Consider the following 24,812-nt stretch of genomic DNA (forward strand, 5'->3'; position numbering starts at 1 on the left):
AATGCTTTGTGGCTAAGAGAGCTAGCTGCCAACACTTTGTTACAAGGTAATCCTAAATGGATGGATACTCAAAGGAGAACAAGTTTAATAGAAATACAGTTGCTACAGATTCCTAATGCAGTTAAGAAACCGCAAACAAGCTACATGTGTCTTGTTGTCTTAGTTTAGCTTTTGGTTCCAATTTATCTCTATTGATTCTTATAAGGCCTTCCTTCAGATTGGGTGGCTCCTATGGTTATATTTTGTAAGCCTTCTAAATCATGAACTAGCATGCACTTCTCAAATAGGGAATCTCATTAGGAAATTGTTGGAATACATAAAAATTGATTTTTGGCGTTTGATGGGTGACCGCATCATTAGATTTTACAATCCGATGACAAGAAGATGCTGATTTGCGGGACATTTGAGCTTTTTCTTTTATTCGGAAAAGGTTTCAATTTTGTTGTTTGTTTTTTCCCCGTTGTCAGTGTTTATTTAACGAGCAAAGTTTGCAGTCGTTAAAGAAATCAACATAATGTGCAAGAAATTTACAGATATTCGTGAAGCATTGCATTAAATGCTGTTTAAAAACAATAACATAGAAGGTGGTTATGGCTGGTCTTCAACCTTCATAATACGGAAGGAATGAGCCGTAATAGCTTTAATTTTGCGTGACGAGCAAAGGGCGCACAGAATAAACAACAATTGGGAATTATACAATACACAGACAATACTTGTGTATAAGTAGCTACTGCTATTATATATGCTAAGCTGATAAATGGGAATAAGAACAACAATGGAATGATACCAAGCTCTGACAGCTTTGCATTTAACAGATTTTCTAGCAGAAAGGAAAAGGAAAATTCAGCCTTGGCAACCAATGGGAACTTGAACTACTTATTGCCGTTACTAAGAGTGGAGCAAATTATGTGGCATTGTAGTTAAAGGACACTAAGAAGATAACATTAATGGCGAAAGCACTCAACTGTGGTATATGAATACCCTTTCTAGCTTGTATAATGGCTATGATATTAAAGTTGCTTAAATGCTGGGAAAATAATTGTTTTGTCTATTTTCAATCGTTATTTCAATTAACAGCTAGTTACTCTTATTTAGTGCACATTAATTGGACTTGGCAGCCTTTTTCGAAACAATTGAATCGCTGAATAAAAACTGACGGCAGGAAAGGCCGATAGCTGAAATGCCTCAAGAACTGCCAATTCCCTACCATATAGAGTATTCCCGGGTGCAAAATATTTACAACTAATATACCCTTTAGGGCTGAAAGGATATTTGCAAAAAGAGTATTAAAATATTGTCAAAGGGCTTGAAGGCCATAAAGGCTAAGGTTTGCTTTTTGTTGACATCATCAAGAGCTTTGATGTTGAAATGAAAAAGGCTCGATGATGGTTTTATAATTGCCACAGGACAATATTTAGCGGCTGTTTGCAAACTTTTTGTATTAATTGTTTGTTTCCTACACTTGTCACAAAGAGAGATTAGACGAGCAGTTGTAAGTACTCGAGAATCTGCAATGTTGTCTTCAATTTTCACGCCAAAAATGTTTGCTAATCAAATCAGTATGAGCGTTTCCTTCTTCCTTCCTTCCTTGCTTCCGGCTGAACTAAACTGAGATACTCGAAATTGTGTCCTTGTTCGCGATGTCCTCGTCGTCGTTGTCGTCGTCACAGTTCGTTGATTTTGTTACAAATAATTTAAATCTATGTCAACATTTGGAGTGCCGCGGCGGACGATAATAATTCATTTTTGTTTTCGCCACGGCGTGACAGCTAATCACCATGCGGCTGTGGGCCAAGCAAATAAAAACAATGAGGTTTGACGCCGCCTAGAATGCCGGCCATTTTGTATTTGCATTGGTGTGTGCGTCTGTGTGTGACCATCGAGGTCTGAAGTACATGTAGTAGCTGTTTTCGTCATGGCCGCTGATTTCCGTTCTGCTTGAAATTGAAAATAATTTGTTTCCTCGCCGGCCTATTATTGTTGTTCTTTTTATGATTGTTTATATTATTCTTTATTTTCGCACAAATTAAAAATAAGGGCGCACCTTATCGCGATTTAAATAACATGCTCCCGGCTTGTCATTCGCGTGGGTCGCGATAAAATCGCTTTAAATTTATTAGTTTTTTATTGCGCGCTATTTCCGTTTGCGTGGCAGGTTTATTGAAATTTTCACGCATTTGCATATTGTTTTATGCGAGCTTTTGACATTTTGTTTTTGCCACGCTTAACCCGTGGAAATTGTTTGACACTTTTGTCAAAATATCAGCGTGCGTGTGTGCCACTAAAAATAATCATTTGACATTATCATTTTTAATTAGACAACAAATGCAGGAGGCAGCTCGTTAGAGTTATTAAATTACTTTAAAGCTTCTATTGGAAATTATCGCATTGAATGTGAATTCGACGGGATTAACAACTTTCCTGTAGCCTTTTGTTTCATTTTGTGTTATTTATGTGTCAAAACTGAAACATAACAAAGGTAAATAATTTTATTTATTGGTGCGTGCTTAAATTTTAAGTGCATTTAGTGAAGAGTGAATTTTGGAAAATCAATAATTTCGTGTCTATTTTATCAACATATTGAGAGAACTTATTGAAGAGCAGACATTTGCGCCTATTTATTTTCTTAAATTATTTAATTATACTGTTATTATTTAGAACAATTTAAATTTAAATTAAACTTATGACAATTATAGTTTGAAGCAGCAGTGTGTTTACATTTTTCATGAATATTATTTAAAGAAATCTCTCAGCAAGGTCGATAAGATCTGAATTCCTTCCGCCTATGGATCGTCCCTTTTTGCGCCGCTTCAAAACTCGTCTGGCGAAGAGACTTATGGGGGCCCGTTTTGCTCATTTAGTTAAATACATTAAAGCATATTAAAATTTGTTAATTTGATAGCTAGTCTAAAGGGTATTAAAATACGACGAAAATAATAATTTTTTAATAAACCTAGCATAAATAAATCTACATTTTTTGGAATGTTAGTAAAAAATGTAATTTCATTTAATCGGAATGCACAATTTGGCTAAATATGTTGAATTTAAATTGGTAATCAAATATGCTTTGCTCATTATTATTATCCATCGAAAAAAAGGTTGATTTGGCATAGTTCTATGAATTGTAGTCAATTATTTTATATCTTTAATACATAAAAAAGTTGTACACATCAGCTTGTAAAAAAAAACAAAATTAAAGCAATAAAAGCTAAAGTATTTGAATTAATTTATGCATTGTTATACATTATTTGTCAATGATTAATTTATTTTCTCTTTGTCGTCGCTGTTTCGCGCCCACAGACCCATCTCTAGTACATTACTATGTTATTTGTTATTAATAATCGGTAAACATAGCTGCCTTTTGTATGTTCAAGGATATATGTATGTACATATATGCAGAAAATTGTTTCCGATTATGCTTCCGAGAGAAACAAAGAAACGTATGTTCGCCTTTAGCGACAGATGCAAGGCAATTATATTGATACCTGTACAAATATTTACTTTATTTTCGCTGAACATATTCTAAGGAATTCTATGGTATAAAGCAAAAGCTGTTGTGTAAGATTTTTTTCTTTTCGTTTTTTTTTTTGTGCCTTTCTTGTAAACTTAGATGCTAAATACCTAATGTGTAAGCTCCGTTCTACTTCCTGCTTTGCCTTGGCGTGTTTGTTTTTTCTTCTTTATTTTTCTTTTCTGCCAACACATGCATTGTAAGACACGCGCGAACAATAATAATAAAAACTGTGTATACAATAGACTTGAGAACAAAATGCCGCAAGTTATTGGCGCATAAAAATATGCCGCCTTTTGGCTAGCATTGGTGCCCAGCTCTATACACTCGCACATACGTATACATATACGTATACGTGTACGTATCCATGAAGATGCACACAGACACACGTGTCAAGCTGCTTCCGGTATTGCCTTTGTTGTTCGACAGCCCAAGACATTTGCAAAATGTTATCTTAAAGGCTCCAGGGTAGCGTCCGAAGGAACAATGCAAACTTAAAATACGAGCCACGGGAGTGGGGGCTTGGAGGTGTAGAAATTGCTGTTGTGATCATTTTGGTTGCGGAACGTTGTACATACTCGTATCCCCATACAATAGGACGTATGCATATTGAAGAAGTGTCTAGGCTCCCACAGCTGAACAGAAACAAAAGCGCAGAGCTTTGGCGCAAATATTTTGACAGCGCATAACATTTTGCCATTGTATGGACACTGTGCACTGTGGAACATTTAACAATGCCTGACAAAAGGTTTTCGCTTGCGATGTCGACGTCGACATCTGTCATGTCTGCATTTGAATTGCACGCTTGATGGCTGCATTGGTGCATTGCTCCAGATTTTGTGAAGTCAGAGAAGACCTGAATGTGTCATTATATATTTTTGTTGACTGTCAGTTGGCAAACGTTTGCTGGCAATTGTTCTATGTGGCGTAACAATTAAAACAATTCAATTAAATGGTGCTACACCACTCACTAAATATGCCTTCTGCACTTCAATAAATAAACAATCAAAGAACAAGTAATTTTTTATTCGCAACCTGTTTTTAAAACACATTACGCATACGCCACGTATACGTATACATGTGTCGACAACTGCTGGCAAATGAAGCAAAAGCGTTAAATCAATGGGCAGAAGGCACACACACACTTCTACTTAAAAATTGTGTATGACTGCTCGGCATACACAATTCAATCGGCAGGCCGCACAATGTAAACGCTATTGAATAGATTATATATTCGCTGAAAAGGGAAGGGCTCAGTAGGAGTAAAGTAAAAGACAATAGTCGCGGACCGCCGTGCGTCTGTTCGCTTTAGAGTTTTATTGGAGACTGACACTTTTGCTATACATATTCTTTATGCTTACATTCGTATGCAACAGTGACAGATAACTTGTAGATAACATAAGATTATTATCTGCTTATATTAACATGCGTGCATTGGTACTTATGTTTGTATTGATTTTCAACACCCTTCCTCAATGCAAACATGTTTTACAAAAATTTTCAAATCAAATTTAACAGCTTTGTAAAATGAACATGCTTCGCTTTAGGGAGATTTTTCGTTAAAATATCAGCTATCATTTCATTGGTTGATGTATACTGTAAAACAATTTGTTCTTCGTTTACAACCTGTCTTGCAAAATGATATCTAATATCAATATGCTTTGTTCTTTCATGGTGTACAGGATTCTTAGCTAATTGTTGAGCACTTAAATTATCGCCATGAAGAATAGTTGGAGTACTCGAGTCACCGCAGCCAATCTCCACTATAAGACGCCGTAGGTATATGGCCTCCTTACACGCAGTTGAAAGAGCCATATACTCCGCCTCCGTGCTGCTAAGTGCCACGCTGCGTTGCTTTTCAGATCGCCAGGATATGGGTCCTCCAGCCAAGTAGTATACATAGCCAGTATACGACTTGCGATCGATGCGGTCGCCACCCCAGTCTGCATCCACATAGCCGGTAAGGGGTTGTCCACACTCTTTGTAGTGCAACTTCAGGTCCACAGTTGACGCCAGGTATCGAAGCACATGTTTTACACCCACTAGGTGCTCTGCATGCGGATCTTGATTCCGTTGAGCTAACTTGGCAACGGAATGCAATATGTCTGGCCTTGTTGTAAGCGCCAGCCACATTAACTCGCCAATTGAAGACTGGTAGGATGCAATGTCAACCTTTTGACAATGCTCGCTGGTACATATCACTTGGAAACCAGCATCCAGTGGGGTCGCTGTAGGTCTACAGGTCTCGCATCCATGTTCACGCAATATGTCTTTGATGTATTGCGAATTGCTTAGCGAAATTTCGCCAAGCTCACCGTCGCGCTGCACTTCCATGCCAAGGAACAAATGCAGCTCTCCCTTGTCAACACATTCAAACGATGTTGTAATGGCTGACTTGATGTTGGCCAAGTCCTCTTTTGATCGGCATGCTATAATTATATCATCAACATAAACAAGGATTAATGATAAGTCACCTCTTCCGTTCCTTTTGTAAAGACACGGTTCATTTTCACATGCTACAAAATCTATGCCTTGTAGTACACAATCGAGCTTGGAGTTCCACTCGCGCCCCGACTGCTTCAATCCATATATTGCCTTTTTAAGCAATAAAGCCTTACTTGGATTATTGGGATCTGTGTATCCCTGTGGCTGCTTCATATAAACAGTTTCATGCAGGTCGCTATTCAAATAGGCGGTACACACATCTATCTGGTGAAGGTACAGCTTCAATTCCGCTGCTAACGCCAAAATAAACCGCACGGTTTCCAATCTGCAAACGGGTGAGAACGTCTCTACATAGTTCACGCCATACTTCTGGGAGCACCCTTTAGCAACGAGTCGTGCCTTGAAACGTTCGACTTTTCCATCAGAGTCACGTTTCAGGCTGTATACCCACTTGCAACCAACTGCTCGCTGATCTTTTGGTAAATCAGCCATCTGCCAGGTTTCGTTTGATTGTAGTGCCTGATATTCCTTTTGCATCGCCTCTTGCCAGAATACTGCATGTGTGCTACCAACGGCCTGATCATAGGATGTCGGAACCATTACGTCACTAGCAACCAATGCTCCAAGCACATTGTATTGCTTTCTTGGACGACCAGGTTTACCATTTCGAACAATTTTAGGCCGGCCTGGCCCAATCTTCACAGTATCCTCGTCAGAGTCTTCTTTTTCGACTGCACTCTCATATGCGTTGGAGCTGCTGTCGTCAGAACTGTGCTCACTGTCATCGTCGTCGATGCTTCTGTCACCATCCGTGTGAGTGACATGCTCTTGAACCTCGCATGCAGGAAAATCTACCGTAACGGTATCTTCATTGGTATGACCACCACAACGCTCATCAAATAGAATGTCTCGTTTTTCGACAATCGTCCTCGTCTCTGGGTCGTATAACCGATAGCCTTTGGCTGCTACCGAATACCCAACCATACGGTACTCATGCCCTTTGGGTTTGAATTTGCCTTTACGGGGACCCTTTGCAAGTGCAACTGCAATGGAACCAAAAACTTTTAGATGGCTAACACAGGGTTTCTTACCTGTCCACGCTTCCATTGGAGTCAGGTTGTTCAGTGCACTGGTAGGTGATCTGTTTCTTATGTATACTGCTGTGTTGACTGCTTCGGCCCACAAAGACTCGCCTAGGCCCGACTGCACCAATAAGCATCTGGACATCTCCGTTAATGTCCGGTTTGCTCTTTCCGCCACGCCGTTCTGCTGCGGAGTATAAGCCACGGTCAATTGCCTTGCAATACCATGGTGTTTCAGGAAACCGTTGAATGTTGTGTTGACAAACTCGCCTCCATTGTCGGTTCGAATACATTTGAGCTTTTTATCTGTTTGCCGTTCAACCAAGTTTTTAAATTCGACGAACTTACTGAACACTTCATCTTTCTTCCGCAAAAAATAAACAAATATACGCCTGGACTTGTCATCGATGAAGGTCAGAAAGTATTTGGATCCAGCAAGTGACTTCGTGTCGAATGGGCCGCATACATCAGCATGAACCAGTTCCAACAGCTCTTCGGCACGGTTAGTGCTTACCTTTGGGAATGGCTGTACATGTATTTTGCTTAGCATACACGTTTTGCAATTCAAGTTGTCTGGGAAAAAAACCTTTCCAATACCACGCACTAGCTCTTTGCTGATCACTTCCTTCAGACTGGTAAAATTTAAATGGCCATAACGCTTATGCCACAATGTACCATCTGATTCAGTTGCGGAATAACACCTATTTTGTTTGCCTTGAAACATATAAAGGTTCCCAACTTTATTCGCTTTCAGTATACACTCGCCGTTTTGTATAACTTTAGCAAAATGTGGCCCAAAATGTATAACATTGTTCTTTTGCACTGACCGGCTGACGGACATAAAGTTGCCATTCATTTTCGGTACATACAGTACATCTGACAACACCAAGGTACAAAGTTCTGTCTGTAACTTCACCTCTCCTCTGCCTTCGGCCTTCAGGAAACCAGCGTCAGCTAAACCGATCATTTCAGTGTGCGCAATAAATTTTGAAAATAACGTCTTATCGCAACACATATGGCTTGTTGCTCCGCTGTCCAGACACCACATGTTGTTCTCTATCTTTCCAACGTCCAACGCATTTAACAAGCTGCTCTGCTTTTCCATCTCTTTCTTTGTCGATTGCTTTTTCCCTTCACCGCGAATTTTCTCACGCTTGCACTGTGCCTTGTAGTGCCCTTTTTCGCCGCAGTTGTAGCAAACGACGATTTTTGAATTCCTTTTTGAATTCGCTTTGGAATGCGCGACGATCTGCTGCGTAGCTATAAATGCTCTTGCATTCTCGCTCTCTCCATCTGCATTGCCTCTGCGCTCTCCCTCTTCCATCAGCTTGATACATAACACATCAAATGACGGTAAATTGTCACGCGTCTCAATGGCGACGACAAAATTTTCGTATGGTTCGGGCAAGCTTGACAACAACACGATTGTTTTTAACTCATCATTTAATTCGATGCCAACTGTACACAAACCATCCAGAATTTCGTTAAATTCGTGTATGTAACTTGAAATGCTTTGGCCTTGAAACATGCGTTTGCCTAGCAATTTCTTGTACAGCGACACTTTCCGTACAGGTCCACTCGGCTGATGAACGTCCTTTAACTTTTTCCATGCCTCGTACGAAGTGTTGCAATTTTTAATGAAGCCCAATTGTGAAGCTTTTACACTTAGCGTTATAATTGCTAATGCCTTTTCATCTTTTGGCCTTGAACTCTCAGTATTACTAGGTTCAGCACCTGATGCCACACTCCACAATTCCGCGTGCACTAAGACAGATCGCATCTGTATGCTCCATGAGTCATAGTTATGCTCTTCCAATTTGTCTATTTGATATAGCGCACTCATTTTTTAAATGTTATATTTCTTGAGTCACCAAACGATTACTATTTCACAATACTTTGAACTTCTCCTATGAGCCTATATGCCCTGGGCCCATAACCTATTGAATAGATTATATATTCGCTGAAAAGGGAAGGGCTCAGTAGGAGTAAAGTAAAAGACAATAGTCGCGGACCGCCGTGCGTCTGTTCGCTTTAGAGTTTTATTGGAGACTGACACTTTTGCTATACATATTCTTTATGCTTACATTCGTATGCAACAGTGACAGATAACTTGTAGATAACATAAGATTATTATCTGCTTATATTAACATGCGTGCATTGGTACTTATGTTTGTATTGATTTTCAACAAACGCAACAACATTAACATAATTAAAAACTGCGAAGCACAGGAAAATAAAATGTCGCTTTTAATTATTGCACAACTTCAGCCTCAGCCTTTCGTGACTTGCAAAACGAATATTTACTCGTATATAAGACAAAAGCATATACAACATGATTTATTTACAACTTGAGTGCGCGTACGAGCGCCACTCATCAACAACTTTCCGCACATTTTTCAGCACAATTAATTAAACATATTAAGAATTTTGTTGGCGCATATTTGACGCATATTGCTGCGTCATTGAAATATGAGAGCAGTGCTGGTTCAAGACTCAATCGGGCAATTGATACTACTTATACTTACTCCTTGTGTGTAATAATATATGACAAGCAAACCTTTATAAGTGTTATAAAGAAATCATTTTCGAAAATCAGTTTGGAAAAATTGAAAATTGAACACCGATCGATTGAACACCGATTGAAAAATCTAAATCGTGCACATCCATTTGTAGCCTGTAGTTTATCATTGATAGTATTGTTATCTTAATTATATAGTAATTCTATTCTAAGAAGCAATTTAAAAGCAATTTAGTACAATTCAAATTGTTATACAAATATGTTTCATTCAAATTATAAATTAAGTTGTCTATAAACGAAGATTTTCTATGCTTTATTATTTCAATAAAAATAAGATTTCTCCAAAATAAAACTTTTGATTAATGTATACATTGTTAGAAAGACAAATATTAAACTATTGATTCATTAAATATTTTTGATCTCCAATTGGGCATTACTAAAATGTGGAATAAAAGTACAATTTGTTCTCAAAAACTAGCAAATTGGAAGTATTTTTTAATCGGAGCAATTAAACTTGATTCAATTTAAATTCAATTAACACTCTTTTGCATTTAAATTTTGATCAATTTAAATCTTTAAAAAATAATAACCTACCTATTAATTGAAGAGTCTCTATTTGGGATGCTCTAAAGTTAATTTTGTCATTTTGTTTAAATTTAAAAATATTTATAAGAATATTTTCTGCAGTATTTCTTTATCTTATATGGCTTCCAGTTGCTGCTCGGTTTTTTAAGCTTAAGTCATCATGCAGCTTTTGGCGCCCCATTAAAAAAAGGAGCCCAAACAAAAGTAAGCGCATTGCCCATTAACCAGCCAGAAGGTACTTTTTCATCCATAATAGTACAACTCCACGTACCACTCCAAAACTCGACGCCTATCTTAGCTGCCTCTTGTCCGTCATAATGATGACTGCTTTTCTAATTACAGACGAGTTGAGTTGCCTGCTCAGCCGGCTTGTTTATGCGCCATCAAAGACGCCATGGCTGTGGTTGCTTGACGCAGTCATTAGAACATTTAATAGTCCAGACACACACACACACACACACACACATGCACACATAGACACAGACACGCACACACACACATGAGAGCATTGGTAAACTTAGATGTAAGTACAGCCTACGACTGACATGTCTATTTACAAGTCGCACAAAATGCAATATGAGCTGCGTATGCTACTTACTTATGTATGTACGAGTACGTATTTATGTATGCATGTATGTGTGTATGTGTGTGTGTTTGTTTGTGTGTGTGTGTGTATGTTTTGCACACAACTCAACTGGGGCGAATGAAAGGCGTGAGTGCATTTCGTTGTTTGGCAAGGCACTAAAAACCAGTCACAGGAGCGTATTCATTGTTCGAAAATTATTTCGCAACCAGTACGCAGTAGGCAGCAGGTGGCAGTTGGCAGTAGACAGTAGGCGTGGCGTAACTTCCGTCAAAATGCTCCCACTTCTTAAGTCACTTAATAGGATGCCACAAATTTAATTTGTCACTGCTTATGGCTGCTGCCTTGCCCGTGCCTGCCACTCAGGTGTGTGCGGCATTCTGACGAATTTTTGAAGCCGTAGAATTTTGTCAATTTGATGGCGTAGTTGTCAAAAAAGGATAATGAGGCTTTGTGGCCTACCTGGCAGTTGGACTGAGGTGGGGATGGGATCGGCATGTGGCTCCGTTTCTGGTAGCGCGGAAAATCAGCTTAAGGCGTGCATGCCATTTGAATATTTTCCGTATATTTCCTTCTTTTATTTTTGGTTGACTTGAACGCCAAAAGGGCGGACAGTGAGTTGGCAGAAACAAAATGCTTTGAGGCTTTCGGATTTTTGAGGTTTTTCTTTTTAATAATTTCTGATACGCTAGGCTGTGTGATAGGAAATTCCCCTTCAACAAATATAAGTATTGTTTTCTTTATGTAAATAAGTCATAGAATAAATTCATTTTATTTAATCTAAGGTACACGTGCTGTATAGAGTTTTTTGATCCCATTGAATTGTTGAAGGAGCTATTTAAAAACGTATTTCTTCGAATAGCATTACTTCATAAGAAGTAATGTTCTGGGGCATTGAATAGGGATTGACGAGCCTCCCAGGGATTCCTGAGGGAACTAGCTTATATAAGATTTCTTTGTTCAGTCAAATCAATGTGCTTTAAAAATTTTACAAATATATGAAATATTATTCATTTTGTTTGGAAAATAATTGCTCTGTCAACCACCCTTTAGACTTATTTTATATGTAAAAACAAATAACAAATTGAATTCACTGTCTGATTTTAAATATTTATACTAAGTGCCTTAATAATTTATTTTTTGAACATAACAACTTAAATGTAATTGTTTGAATGGATTATCAAATAAATGAGTGCAAAGGCGTAAAAGTAATTAAATATCATATCATCAAAATCAGCTCTAACAATTTGCTAATCTGCATTGCTAAAGAGTTTTAATAAAGTTTTCCCAATAGAAAGTTATCTGCGTATAAATTAATGTCTAGCCAAGGGCAACGATGTTTGTGAAATAAATGTCTGTAAATTAAATATTCTTCTGAACATAACTAGTATTTGCGGACTGAGCGTAATTTAAATGCATCTACTCGTAGTTCAAATGTACATTACTGGTAATAAAGCTTTAAGGCAAATGTGCGTTTGCGTCTGAAATGTTGGCGCTAATAAAGGTTATATTTATATAAATAGAGGCAACAGCGTTTATTTGCTGCCACATTGCATTTAATGTTTGTACACCCCAGGCTGTTAACCAAAACAATTAAAAGGCCAATTTTCAAATGTCGTGAGGCCTATGAATATTCATGAAGTGCGCGCGACGAATTTAATAATTAAATAGTTTGAATATAAATGTTCGCCTACCGGCAGCAACGACCGAATGTAAAGGTTGTTGTTGTTGTTGCCACTGTTGCTACACTGTCTAGTTGGTCGCTATGGTAGCACAGACGGCCAGCAAGCCAAAAAGTACACAACACTCGGACAACCAACCACACACACACATACACAGTGACTGCCACGGAGGAGGGGGAAGAGGAGGAGGAGGAGGAGGCGGAAGCAACAGAGTCGCATTCACGGGTATGTCTAAATTAACAAATGAATTATTTAGTGCGAACACTTTCGTGGGCAATGTTTGGATTACAGAAATGCGAATTAGGTGCGAATGACCAGGCGGGGATTACCTTAAATGCGAAACCGTGTAATTTGGTTAAAAGCGTGGGGCGTTAACGTGGCGCTGTCACAGTGCCACAGAGCCAACCGGCCAAGCGACCAAAGGGCCACTGGATCCCTTGTGCAGGTCATTGTTACGCTTTGCTTTAATGGGCCAATGTGGGCGCCACTTGATGGTCAACTGAACAAACAGACTCGCTGTTTGGTGGTACTACCCTGCAACCAAAACTTGGGCGATGGGCGAGTAGCACGAGGTTTGTCTGTGGAATGAAATTATTAAAGCCAGAGAGGGGGCGAGGCAAAGGGTTGACATTTAAAGTTTGTCTGGCGTCTACAAGCTGTTGTGGAATGAAACTGTTGTTCAGATTATGTTGACATAATGTGTTTTATTTTAAGGTTATTGCAGCAAGATTAAAAAAATGTGTGTACCAGTAACTAGAAGTTGCTCTATATATAGTATAGAGTGGGATTGCCCCTAATGGTTGAGCAACAAACGAATTGAGGAGTGAAGCTGATGGTTTCTTCAAAGTTATTGCGTTTAATTCTCAGTGCTTAGATGTGTAATATAGTTATAGAGTCAGCAAACAAATAAATAAAGAAGATTCAAAACAGCTGCTGCAGTTTGGAGGTCGGGATTGTCGTTCCATAATTTGTTTCAGCCATAACATTTCTGAGGATTATCTCTTCATTTAAAACAATGATTCATTTGTATACTTCTACTACACAAGAAAGTTATGTGTAAATTTTGTACAAGAGAACGGCTGCAAAATTCAATTCAATTCAATGAGCATTAGCTGTTTACCAACTGTTTTAATATCTAGGCGTTTATCCAGACTTTAACGTTTTACTCGTTAGTTATATTTCCATAAATATTCATTAATTTAATTCCTGCATATTAAGAGTTGCAAATCAAGGATTACTCATACATTTTTTAAGATATAAAGACATAATTGAGATATTCTTCTCTAAGACAGCAAACACAAATCAACACACCTCTTAAGCTGAGCAAGCATACTTCCTTTTAATCTTCAGTTACAGAGCATAAAAAATATGATGTGCAATTAGTTAAATTGTAATTTACAATTGCAATTTAAAATGCTGTTGTGTAAAATACAAAAATTACAAAACATTTGTGGAGAGTCATTTAAGTGGCTTGAATGAAATGAAGGCACATGCTTCGAGAGATAACCTAATATGCCATAACAAATGAAGAGATATATTCCAATGATGTAGTAAGATATACAGAGAGGCAGCAAGCAGCAGGCAGATTGCAGATGACAGAATACAGGACTCATTGTCTAAAAGCCCCTAAGGCAGCAGCCTTATTTCATTTTGTGAAGTGATATACAAAGTTTGGAATGTATTCTCTTGGCTTTTATTTGCGTAAAATCTCATGCTGCTTGCAAGCCGAGTTAGTTAGACACCTGTGTTGAGGCATGATAGGAAAAACAATAGTAACAACAACAACACGAGTTTTACTCAACAGCCAAAAAAGGCTGCAGCGTCAAATCAGTTGACTGACTGTCAACTTTGCTTTGCTGCAGCGCCTTCCAGTTGTTGTTCTTGTTCTTGGTATTTGGCTATGGCAAACTAAATTCCTCAATTTCAAGCAAATGTCTTTTTTGCAAGTCTGGATCTCTAGGTCCGTCTCTCCAACTGTCTGTCTGCGTCCTAATGCCCCGCATCAGGCTCCTCAACAAGATTGATGTCTGTTGCCTGCTGTTGCCAGCTGTGTTGCTATTTCCATGGCCGCCACATACGAGTATGCAAAGTTTTCCACATTCGCATTCACATCCTCCTGGTCCTGCTCCTGTTCCGTCGCCTGCTCTAGCTGCTCGACATTTTTATGTGTTACTCACAGTCGCATTTGTGACAGCGCGCACTTGGACTTGACTTGGACTTTGGCTTATGACTGCTACACTACTGTTGCTTGTTTTGGTTGCTAAACATGACAACGTCTTTATTTTTAATGGTCCTTGGCGCTTGTGCGTCGCTTTATAAAGAAAGTTGTATAACGTTTGGATTATGCAGCACTTAAATATTTTATTTGCATATTTATTTTAGTTGCTGACACAGGCGATGCATTTAAATAATTTGGAAAGATTTGTTGCATGCACTAATTGGCTAAAGGATTCATTAATGTGCGTCATTGTTGGGGTCTTGGGGCTATTTATGCAAATATCCAATGCCGACTAACTAAACTCTTTCGTTTTATTTGCATGATCTCCATTTAGCTATGAGAAGTAGTATTTGCCAATTTAAATGGCACACACATTGCAGGTTTATTCTGCCACTCATTAAAACACAAAGAACTTGTGGAATATGTAATTAAATAATATTCAATAAATTGTTAAATTAGATTTATTTTTAATAAGTTTTCTTGTAAATTTGAAGTTTTCTTATGCTAATTAAATCAATTTAAAAACTAAAGTTTAATGCGGAAACGGCTGTCCAACGTAAAGTGTTTGCGTTTCAAAAACTGAATTTTATTTTTGCCGCTGGGGGCGATAAAATGTGTATTATTGCTGAAAATTGTACAAATCGTTAATAAACATGGTAGAAAATAATTCATTGAAAATACGGACATATGAAAAACTTCTCTCTGTAGCTAGTATGTTTTTGTTGCAGAGTAACATGTGTTCGAATAGAAGTGTTATTCCAGGAACTGATTTTTTAATTTGAAATAGACTGATTTATTACATTTATTTTTATATTTTTGTACATCTGTAAACAGCTGTTCGACAACAACAGAAGTGCCAAAAAGCAAAACAGCTGATCGACTGATTACCAGTGCTGCCTCATTTGGCTGCAATGACGTGTCATAACAGTGTTCCCACTACCTTTCACTAAGTAACTTTCAAATATATTTGAAATTAAAATTATATTCAATTTATTAGTGTCAGGTTTAACATTCATTGTATTACTAAATGAAATGGCGCAAATGGTGTACGAATGTCTAAAATATCGAACATAAGTCCTATTCAATCTGTAAAGATGCCATTTGCAAGTTTGGAGAAAATACAAGTATAATGCATTCATTACAGCAATAAGCAATTTTCTTTCACGTTACATGTTGTGTTTTCTGATATTTGCCAGCAAATGACAATCATTTACTTAATATCATGTATACGCTACATTCGCAAAACACACCAACTTACATGGCATGAGAATATTGGAAGTAATCTGACACAAATGGCACAATAAACTTGTATATACATACGTATATCGTACATACAGAGGCAAGGAGAAACCGCAAGTAACTGCAACTGAAATATAATGTGAAATTAATCATACGTCATGTGGCCCGATATACCTAAAAATAATACCACTACGGATATTTGGGTCTGCAGTAACATCGGAAGCAAACCTCAAGTTTGAATAATAAAAACAGTGTCAGGAACAACAGCAGCAGCAGCAGCAGAAGAAGAAAAACAAATAAATTGAAAAAGATAAAATTTTTTATATTTTAAATATTTTATTAGCATTTCTGTTCTTTTTTGTTTGTATTTTGAGTCACAGTGGCCATATGCGACAGTGGCAGCAGAGGCAGCGCTTAAAGACTGTTGCCATAAGAACCATATTTTATGAGCTACAAAAATACACATGCAAGCACATACGCCTGTGTGTGGGTGTGTGTGTTGGTGTGGGTATGGTGCGTGTGTAGTGTGTACGTGAGACTCTGATACGCATTTTTATCAACAGTTTAATGCCAGCATTCCAGCTTTTCATTTAGCACCCGCTTTTTTGGGCCGTGTCTGCATTAAATTGAAAATTGTACCTTATATATCAGCAAATAATAATAAAAATGATTTGGCTGGCAAAATATTTACTCATCCGACTCATTTTGCAATCCAAAGCCCTGGCATAGAAATTAATATTCTGCTCAGCAAAACTGAAATGAAGCTGTTGATTTTAGTGCAAAAGCGAAAGTCCCAGAAAGAGAAAATGAAAACCATTTACCTGCTAGTTAAATATTAGATAAATGTAAATTCATACTTTGCTTAACAGTTTTTCATTTACCAATGGCTTTGCTGGCTTCGAGTTTATGGGTCGCCTGGCATTTGGACTTCAATTAGGATTAAGCAATAAATAAAAACTGAATTGCACAAATTAAGCTGCACTTTCGAAAAATTTTAACATATTTTGTATTTGTTATTGAAGCAAGAGAATTTGCAGATTACGGTTTTAGCAAAATGAATAGTTAAAATATTGCTGTAGTTATTGATTTTTTAACTTAGGATTGTGTGGCTCGTAAATTTAGGTTTTCGAAACATTATTGTTACAGCATAATATCTACAGAAATTAGAAATGGAATTAATCTTTTTCAACACTTTTTCAGCAGGAAATTATGCACCTGCCGACAGATTAAACACACAAATGTAGGCAAGTTAGCAAGTTCTTTTTTTATGTATGGTTTCATTGTGTCTGCTAATTTAATGGCCACTGTGAGTGAAACCTATTCATACGTGTATCCATACATACAAACATGAAAAAAAATCATTAATATAAATGGTTGCGTACTTACATTTACATACAGATTAATTGCGATCGATTAATTAAAAATATTTTCAAATAGAACACCTTTTGTTTATTTAAATCACATTTATAAACACTTAAAAAAATAAAAACAAAAATTTCGGCACACACATATGTATGTATGCACATTAAACGCGCGGTATTTTCGCATTAATAAACACATATTTTGCACATTTTACACACAACTTAATATGTGCATATGATTTTGCATAATTTTTATAATATTTAAACTATTAATTAAACATTTTCTGTGTTTTCGGCAACTCCAAACACAAACGGCACGACGCGTTCAACAGGTCGAGAAAAACTAAGCAGAATGCTCTCTTTAAGAAGGTAAAAGTGAAGGCAAGGAATCAAAAATTATAACTGTAAATCCGCTCACGCGCCTGCCATACGTATTTCGTTTCATGCAAATTTTCTAACCTGAAATTGTTGGTTGATCATTTCCAATTTTTCAAAATACTTACATTATTAAGTGGTATTTTTTATTAATATATCGCAATACGTCGATGACACATGTCGATTCATCCCATCGAAAAAAACATCGATGCATTTCTCACACGAACATCCCAATTGCAATAACGCTCGAAGCTCGAAGCCTAACTCAACTCTTCCCTCTCGCGCTCTCTTATTTTCTTTCTACATAGTGCATATACTACAATGCGCCCTGGTCGGCTAAGGCAACACTTGCTCTCAACAAAGTGTGTAATCCGTTAGATCACACGACCCACTCTCTTTCTTTTTGCTTTTCACATACATACGAGTATGTATATCATAATTTATTGAATTACTTGTCTTTACATTTATTATTCTACATTTGGATACTTACAATAAACTCATTATTAGGCGTAACTAAATATTTATTTAGAATATAATGTGTTTTAATGCCTTAAATTGTCACAACAAATGTACTCTCAACAACTTAGTGCACATCTGCGGCGGCTACGTCTTGTTTTTTGTGTGGCTGGGAGAGTCAATTTAAAGTCAGTTAGCATTTATTTGTTCGCTCTTAATTTCGTGTTGAACCTGTCAAATAATCTTATATTCTTATTTTGTATTTTCTCAGCTAACCCGCAGCTTGGCTGTAAAACTTTTGTTCGTGCAGTCAAAGAAACAAAGTTGCAAGTTGTGCAACTTTTTTGCACTGTGTAGCAGCTGCTATTTTCTGTTTCCTCTGTTTTTTCGTTTGTTTTTCATTCGAGTTTAATTTTTGCTAAGAAACTGCTTCAATTCCCTTTTCCCGACGCCCCCAACCACTTATGTATGCTTTGAGAACATTAAATTGTATTTGCTTTCAATTCGCGGTTGTGGCGCACTTGATGGCTTTTTCATAGACACTAGATAGATGCTGGTGATAATGTTTACAAAATACGCTACACGTTAATATATATGTATATTCATACCTTTATATATACTTTCAAACATAGCTAGTAATCGTAACCTACAGTTTATGTGAAAGGTCAGCTTTTTGGTATTTTGAATTAATACCTGGATCAGTGCAAAGGCTGAGATTTGTCAGGTAACAAACAGATTTTCGTGCGCTTCAACAGGTTAGAAATCTGCTCTTAAGCTCAAAATATGTGTATATTTAAAAATTCAATAATATCAAATATAATTCAATAAAATGAGCAATGAGCAAGATTTTAAAAATAAAGTTTAAAGAGAAAAGATGCACATCAATTATTCAACATTTTTTGCGTTTCAATTAAATATGAAATTCAATTTGGCTTTAACTTTTAAATATAGAAATATATACACATTTAAAATAATATTATTCGAATAGCGCATTACATGAATCGCCCTTTCTCGATAAGACTTACAAATTTACGCACCAATTGAGGCAACATTTTCAAAATTTTAAAAGTCAACTAATTTCGAGTTTTTTTGGAAATTGTTTAATGCACTGCATTCAAGGGCAATTTCAATTTCATGACTAGTTTTCGAGTGTACTCGTATCTCAAGAAATTCTGATGCTGGAGACGTAGCTGCGATTAACTGATGTTTAGATTTTGATGTGCAGCCAATGTTTGCTTGCTTATTGGCAAACTTTTCTAATAGCCAGAACGTAAATAGTTGCTACTACAAAATTTATATGTGGGTCAAGTTTTATGCGCTAGCTCGACTGCACTTTGGCCAATAAAACTTTCATCATTGCGCGCTCACAAGTCAAGTGAGGCTGCCACTGCCGCTGCTGCCGTTGCATCTTTGGCGAATTAAAAATGGAACATCGGGCTGGGCAACTTTGTAAGGACACCAGCAGGCGGCAGAAGCAGTGGCAGTAACAGAAGCAGAAGCAGAAACAGTGGTAGCAGCAGTTGCAACACCAGTGGCAGCAGCAGTAACAGCAGCTGCAGCAGCAGTTGCAGTTGTCCTCGCATAACAATGCCACAGTCGTTGGCAATTTTGCGTAACTGTTCGTCGTTCTGGTTCGTTAGGGTCGGCAGTCGTACGCTGCATAAACTTCGCCCGGGAGCCCAAAAACGGATGTCACTGCAGATAATGTTGCATCAAATGCTTGCTCGGCTCGCACGTGTGCCAACTCTCAACACCCAGCAGTCCCCTCTCCCCTACTCTGTCAGCTACTTTGTTTGTGGAATTGTCATGACATACCTGTGCCCATTTGGCCCCTTCAGCAGAGAGTGAAAAAAAGGCATGTCGGAGAACAAAGTTTTCGGCTGAACGTATAGTAGTTGGTGTTTTTGTTGATTGTTGCCTTGGTTGGGTTCGGTTCGGTTCGGTTCGCATTGGTTTGGTTTGGTTTGGCATGGTTTGGCTCGGTTTTGGTTTTTGGCTTTTGTAGCATAAATTTTCATTGTCTGTCGCTGCAACTATTTGAAATTCAGTGGTAGAAATTAAATTTCGTATGCTCGCTGGCTTTGCGCTTCAATAAACTTTGAAGCTGGCAATGACAGTTCCATGATACGACCACCAATTCCTGTCAAGGCTTGATATTAATTTGAAACGTGTATGTGTCACAATTGAAATAGTTGTGGGCGTTGCGGTTGCATGCACATTGATGTTCGTCAAACAAGAGAGCCTTTGTTAAGATTTCAGTTGCATCAATTAAGGTGATTGTTGGGGTGTTTTTATACCCTGTACCCAAAAGGGTACAAGGGTATATTAGTTTTGTGCGAGTGCACATGGAACACACAGAAGGAGGCTTGGTAGACCCCACAAAGTATATATATTCTTGATCAGCATGACAAGCCGAGTCGATATAGCCATGTCCGTCTGTCCGTCTGTCCGTCTGTCCGTCTGTCTGTCCGTCTGTCCGTCTGTCTGTCTGTATGAACGCAAGGATCTCCGAAAGTATAAGAGCTAGAATAACCAAACTTGGTATACAGATTCTCCTGAGACCGAGAAAGGACGAGTTTGTTCATTTTTTCTGATCCACCCCCCCACTCCCCCCCTATTAACGATTTTCTATAACTTCCGTAATTCTTAGAATTTTGAACTAAAATTTGGTAGTCACATTAGGTTAGTTATTATATAACTGTATACCAAGTCTCATTATGATAGAATGATCGGAAAGAAAGTTATAGCCATATAACCAGGCCCAATGCACACATACATACATATGTACAAGTACACAAACACGCATAAGGCACGATTCTGATGTAAATGTAAATGTATGTATGCATGCATGGAATATTTTATATTTAATTTAGTTAATTAATTAAATTAATTTAGTTAATTAATTAAATTTAATTAATTAATTAATTTAATTACTTTTTTGTGGGGTGGTACAGGGTATTTAAGAGTTGAGCCTGCTCGACTTTAGCATTCCTTTCTTGTTATTAGCTGAATCGGGGGAAAAACAATCAAACATACTATTCGATGCAATGATGATGAAAGTCAGGAATAAGTGCTTTATCAATTAATTTAGATTTAAACATTGATTATCTTTTAATTTCAAGAAAGGTTGACTTATATCTTTCAACTCTTTTTTTCTTTCTAACTCATTCTGTATTCTGAATAGAATAAGCTTATCCTACAGAGTAACTGAATTGATCAAAGTTTCGAAGGCATGTATAGAAAATGTTGATTCTCTCCTTAAATAGTGAATTAATTTATTATGTTGATCAGCAAAAAAAAACTTTCGACTTTCAAAAGCCGTTTTTGTTAAACAGCATGTAGAGAGCGGAATTTCATACAAAATCAATCGCCGTTGATTGCTGCATTTTATTTGAATTGCATTTAAATGCCAGCGGGATGCAATAAACGCTGGGCATTGCATATTTTTCTTTGTTTAAATAACAAAGCAGCTGAACATTGATTTAAAAAGGATGTGCTCTCTATACTCCAAAGCCATAATTTGCTGACCCCCTATGGCACTATGTGATGTAGTCTTGTATTTTAAATTGCCTGTCAGGTTAAGCAACAAACCGTTTGTTTGCGCAACTCTTGGCCAACCAATGCTTGTTAATAAAAAAGAAGATATTTGCCAGCGGCAGCATGAAGCTTCACAACTGATTGACAATAGCAAGTGTGATGGTGCGGTGGTGCGCTGGCTGACTGGTTGGGTGGTTGGGTGGTGTTGGTCACAACATTGGCGCCTGCGTTGATGGTAGGCAATGAAGCATGCAAACATGAAAGGAAACAATGATGAGGCAGCTACAAAGGCAACAGCAATGGCAAAAACAACAACAACAACAACAATGGCAACCACAGGCGTTCACATGTATACGAATACACACACATTCAGTAAATTGTCTGAAAGCGGTAGCGGATGTTGATTGACTTTTGTTTAAAATTTTACATACGGAAGTTTGATAAACGAAAAATGTGCGCTCGCATTGCCAATGTTATGTGCCGTTGTTCCTCTTGTTAGATACTAGCTAGCTTTAAGTTAAGCCAAGCGCACCAAACAAAAAGAACACCAAAAAAATAGCGTTACAAATTTGCATAGCAGCCCAGCAAGCGCTTCCATTTGTACTTCTGTTTGGCATACGCTGCGTATGCGCAACATGAGCAAACGAAATGGCAAACAAAATGACTTCGAAAAGACATCAGGCAGCGAAAAAAATGCAAAAATAGAAATAAAAAAGACAGTCGAAAGTGCCATGTCGTTTGGCAGCCTTGCCTAGGCAAATAGCTTGATTAGGGTTAACGGGCGTTGGCTTAAAAAATAATTATTATTGGTACAGACGACTGATGTCGCGCAGCACAGCTTTGGCGCACGTTGCCAATTCGATTTGATGGGCGCACATTTTCACGGCCAAACGAATTCGACAGCAAGGCAGGTAGGTCTGGTAGCCATCCTGCTAGGCAGGTAACTAGAAAGGCACAGAAGCACATTAGAAATCCATCGAGTGTTGTTCCTCAAATCGCAAGTGTCTTTGCTTAGCGATTGAGGGGAGGAATCCCCTACGGTTTCTAATCAAGCAAAGAATAATTTAATTTAGCAATAAAATAATAATATGCTTCATCATACTTATACGAGTTTGTCATAAAGGAAGATCTTTAAAATATCTTCCTTCCTTTTAGTTTTGAAACCTATATGAAAACTGTAAATTAATTACACCCTTTTTAAAAATCACAGCGATTTACAAATCTTGCAAAGAATAGTGTAATCTAGTACTACAATAATTATGTATTCCATGCTTCATCAAATACTCTGATTTGTTATAAAAGAATAGCCAAGAAAGTGTTCAACAATTAGGATTACATTTTCTAATTTTACATTTATAAAGCTTTTTGAAAACCGCATAGTTTTATTGCGAACTACAAGTAAAATTAGGAAATTCATTCGACCAGTTTTAGAAATCACAGCGATTGAAGCAAACTATATGTTTACAAATCATGCAAAGAATAATATAATCTAGTACTAAAATAATTATGTATTCCAGGCTTCATCATACATTCTAATATGTCATAAAAGAATAACCAAGAAAGTGGTGAAGAATTAGCATTAAATTTTACATATAATTTCTGAATTTTCAAATTCGAAAACTATTAGAAATCTTTAAAGTTTTATGTGAACTTAAATAACGAAATGAATAAGATCCTTTTTAGAAATAAGCGATTTCTGGGCTTGAAGGAAATCTCAGTCAACACTGATGCTGATAAATAGCAATAAGTACAGTTGTTGCCTTTGCCATTGTGGAGCTTAGCCGACACCCAAGTTGCTGAAGTTGTTGTCAATGCTGTTGTTGTTGTTTTGTTGTTGTTGTTGCTGTGAAGCACTCAAGCTTGGCGCTTTTGTAGCTGCGGCTCAGCGCACTTGGCTTTAAACGTAAAGAGTAGGTAGTGTAAGCTGCTTTACTTTTTTATTTTGTCTCGCTTCTCTTTCTTTTCTTTTTTTTTTTGTATTAGGATAACATAAAGGCTTAGAGAAGTTGTTTTAAGAATAAAAAAAACACCAGGCGCGAGCTGAAGATTTTATGCACGTTTGCGACAACGTCTGCCAAACATCTCCGCACCCCACCAGCATCTTTGTTTCGAGTCCATGAGCAGTTCAGCGGTCAATGCCGTGTCCAAATTCTCGTTCAATATGGTCGCACAGCTTGTGCTGAGGAGGAAGGGGCGCTCGAGCTGTTGCTCCAGCCACTGACAATAAGCCAACTTATTTGGCGTACGCTTCAGCTCTAGTTCGATCATCTCCATGGCATTGACATTGGCCACTTGGCCAATGCTCCAAGTGAGCTGCTGTTGACCAAGTAGTGTGAGTGTGAGTGTGGCAAGCAGCAGGCAAGTTGTGTGCATTGCAAGGCACCGGACACGACTAAGCTGCACCGATGCTGATGGCAGTTGTCGTGCCAATGGCAGAGGCGGCCAACGTAACAGCTGTTTATAAAACTCAACGCACATAAAACAGTGACAGCACAAGTGTTTGTGTTTATACTTGTAATTGTGTTTGCACTTACGCTGCGTGTGTGTGTGTGTGTGTGGGTGTGTTTGTTGTGATTTAGTTACAATTTAATGGCAAGTACGCGACTGTTGCGACAATTAGCCACAAATGGCGCCCAAGTGGCTCATTAGAGTGTTGATGGCCGGCCCATCGATGCCTTTCCGAATGCGTGCGTAGGCATTACAGTTTTAGGCACATAAGTCAGTCTATATAATATATTTGACATTGAATTGAATTATTTATAACGTGTAAAGATTGTGATTAATGGCATACAATTTTTTCCCCATTGCAGCTGATTTAATTTATGAATTAATATCAACTTCACTTTTTCAACGAACATTTACCAATAAAATTGCAAGCAGTCTGCAAAAAATTAAATATACATGTGTTTGTGAAAGTTATAAGCAAATTGAAGGCCAAATACAGGCAGACTGTTTGCGTGAAATGGGAATGTCTGTAATGTGTTGTCATGCCACATTTTTGTTATATTTAAAATACTGGAATATTTCAAATTATATAGAAAACATTATAAATTTTTAATGCAATAAATACCTGCATGCATTTACAATGTTGAATCTTTTATTTGTAAGCAATTATTATAATTCATTTGTCACATATTATTTGAAAACAATATTGTTCTATAACTGTTAACGAACGCTCTTCACTTTAAAAATTATTTTCAGTTTTTCAGAGTATCTACAT

At 37.5% G+C, this 24,812-nt stretch overlaps 1 protein-coding gene across 1 annotated transcript; it reads right to left on the minus strand.

Moving 5' to 3' along the window:
• Window positions 1–23,512: 23,512 nt before the first annotated feature.
• LOC115631901 lies at window positions 23,513–23,983 on the minus strand. The gene has a single exon (XM_030528750.1). It carries the CDS (start codon window positions 23,963–23,965, stop codon window positions 23,642–23,644), a length of 324 nt encoding a protein of 107 aa, XP_030384610.1. The 5' UTR covers window positions 23,966–23,983; the 3' UTR covers window positions 23,513–23,641.
• Window positions 23,984–24,812: the final 829 nt, after the last annotated feature.

Source organism: Scaptodrosophila lebanonensis, unplaced genomic scaffold (genome assembly GCF_003285725.1).
Source record: "Scaptodrosophila lebanonensis strain 11010-0011.00,11010-0021.00 unplaced genomic scaffold, SlebRS2 tig00001412-arrow-pilon, whole genome shotgun sequence".
Taxonomy (NCBI): domain Eukaryota; kingdom Metazoa; phylum Arthropoda; class Insecta; order Diptera; family Drosophilidae; genus Scaptodrosophila; species Scaptodrosophila lebanonensis.

Excerpts from the sequence above, each read along its gene's own strand:
- LOC115631901 (XM_030528750.1), bottom strand. The coding sequence starts at position 23,965 with ATGCACACAACTTGCCTGCTGCTTGCCACACTCACACTCACACTACTT.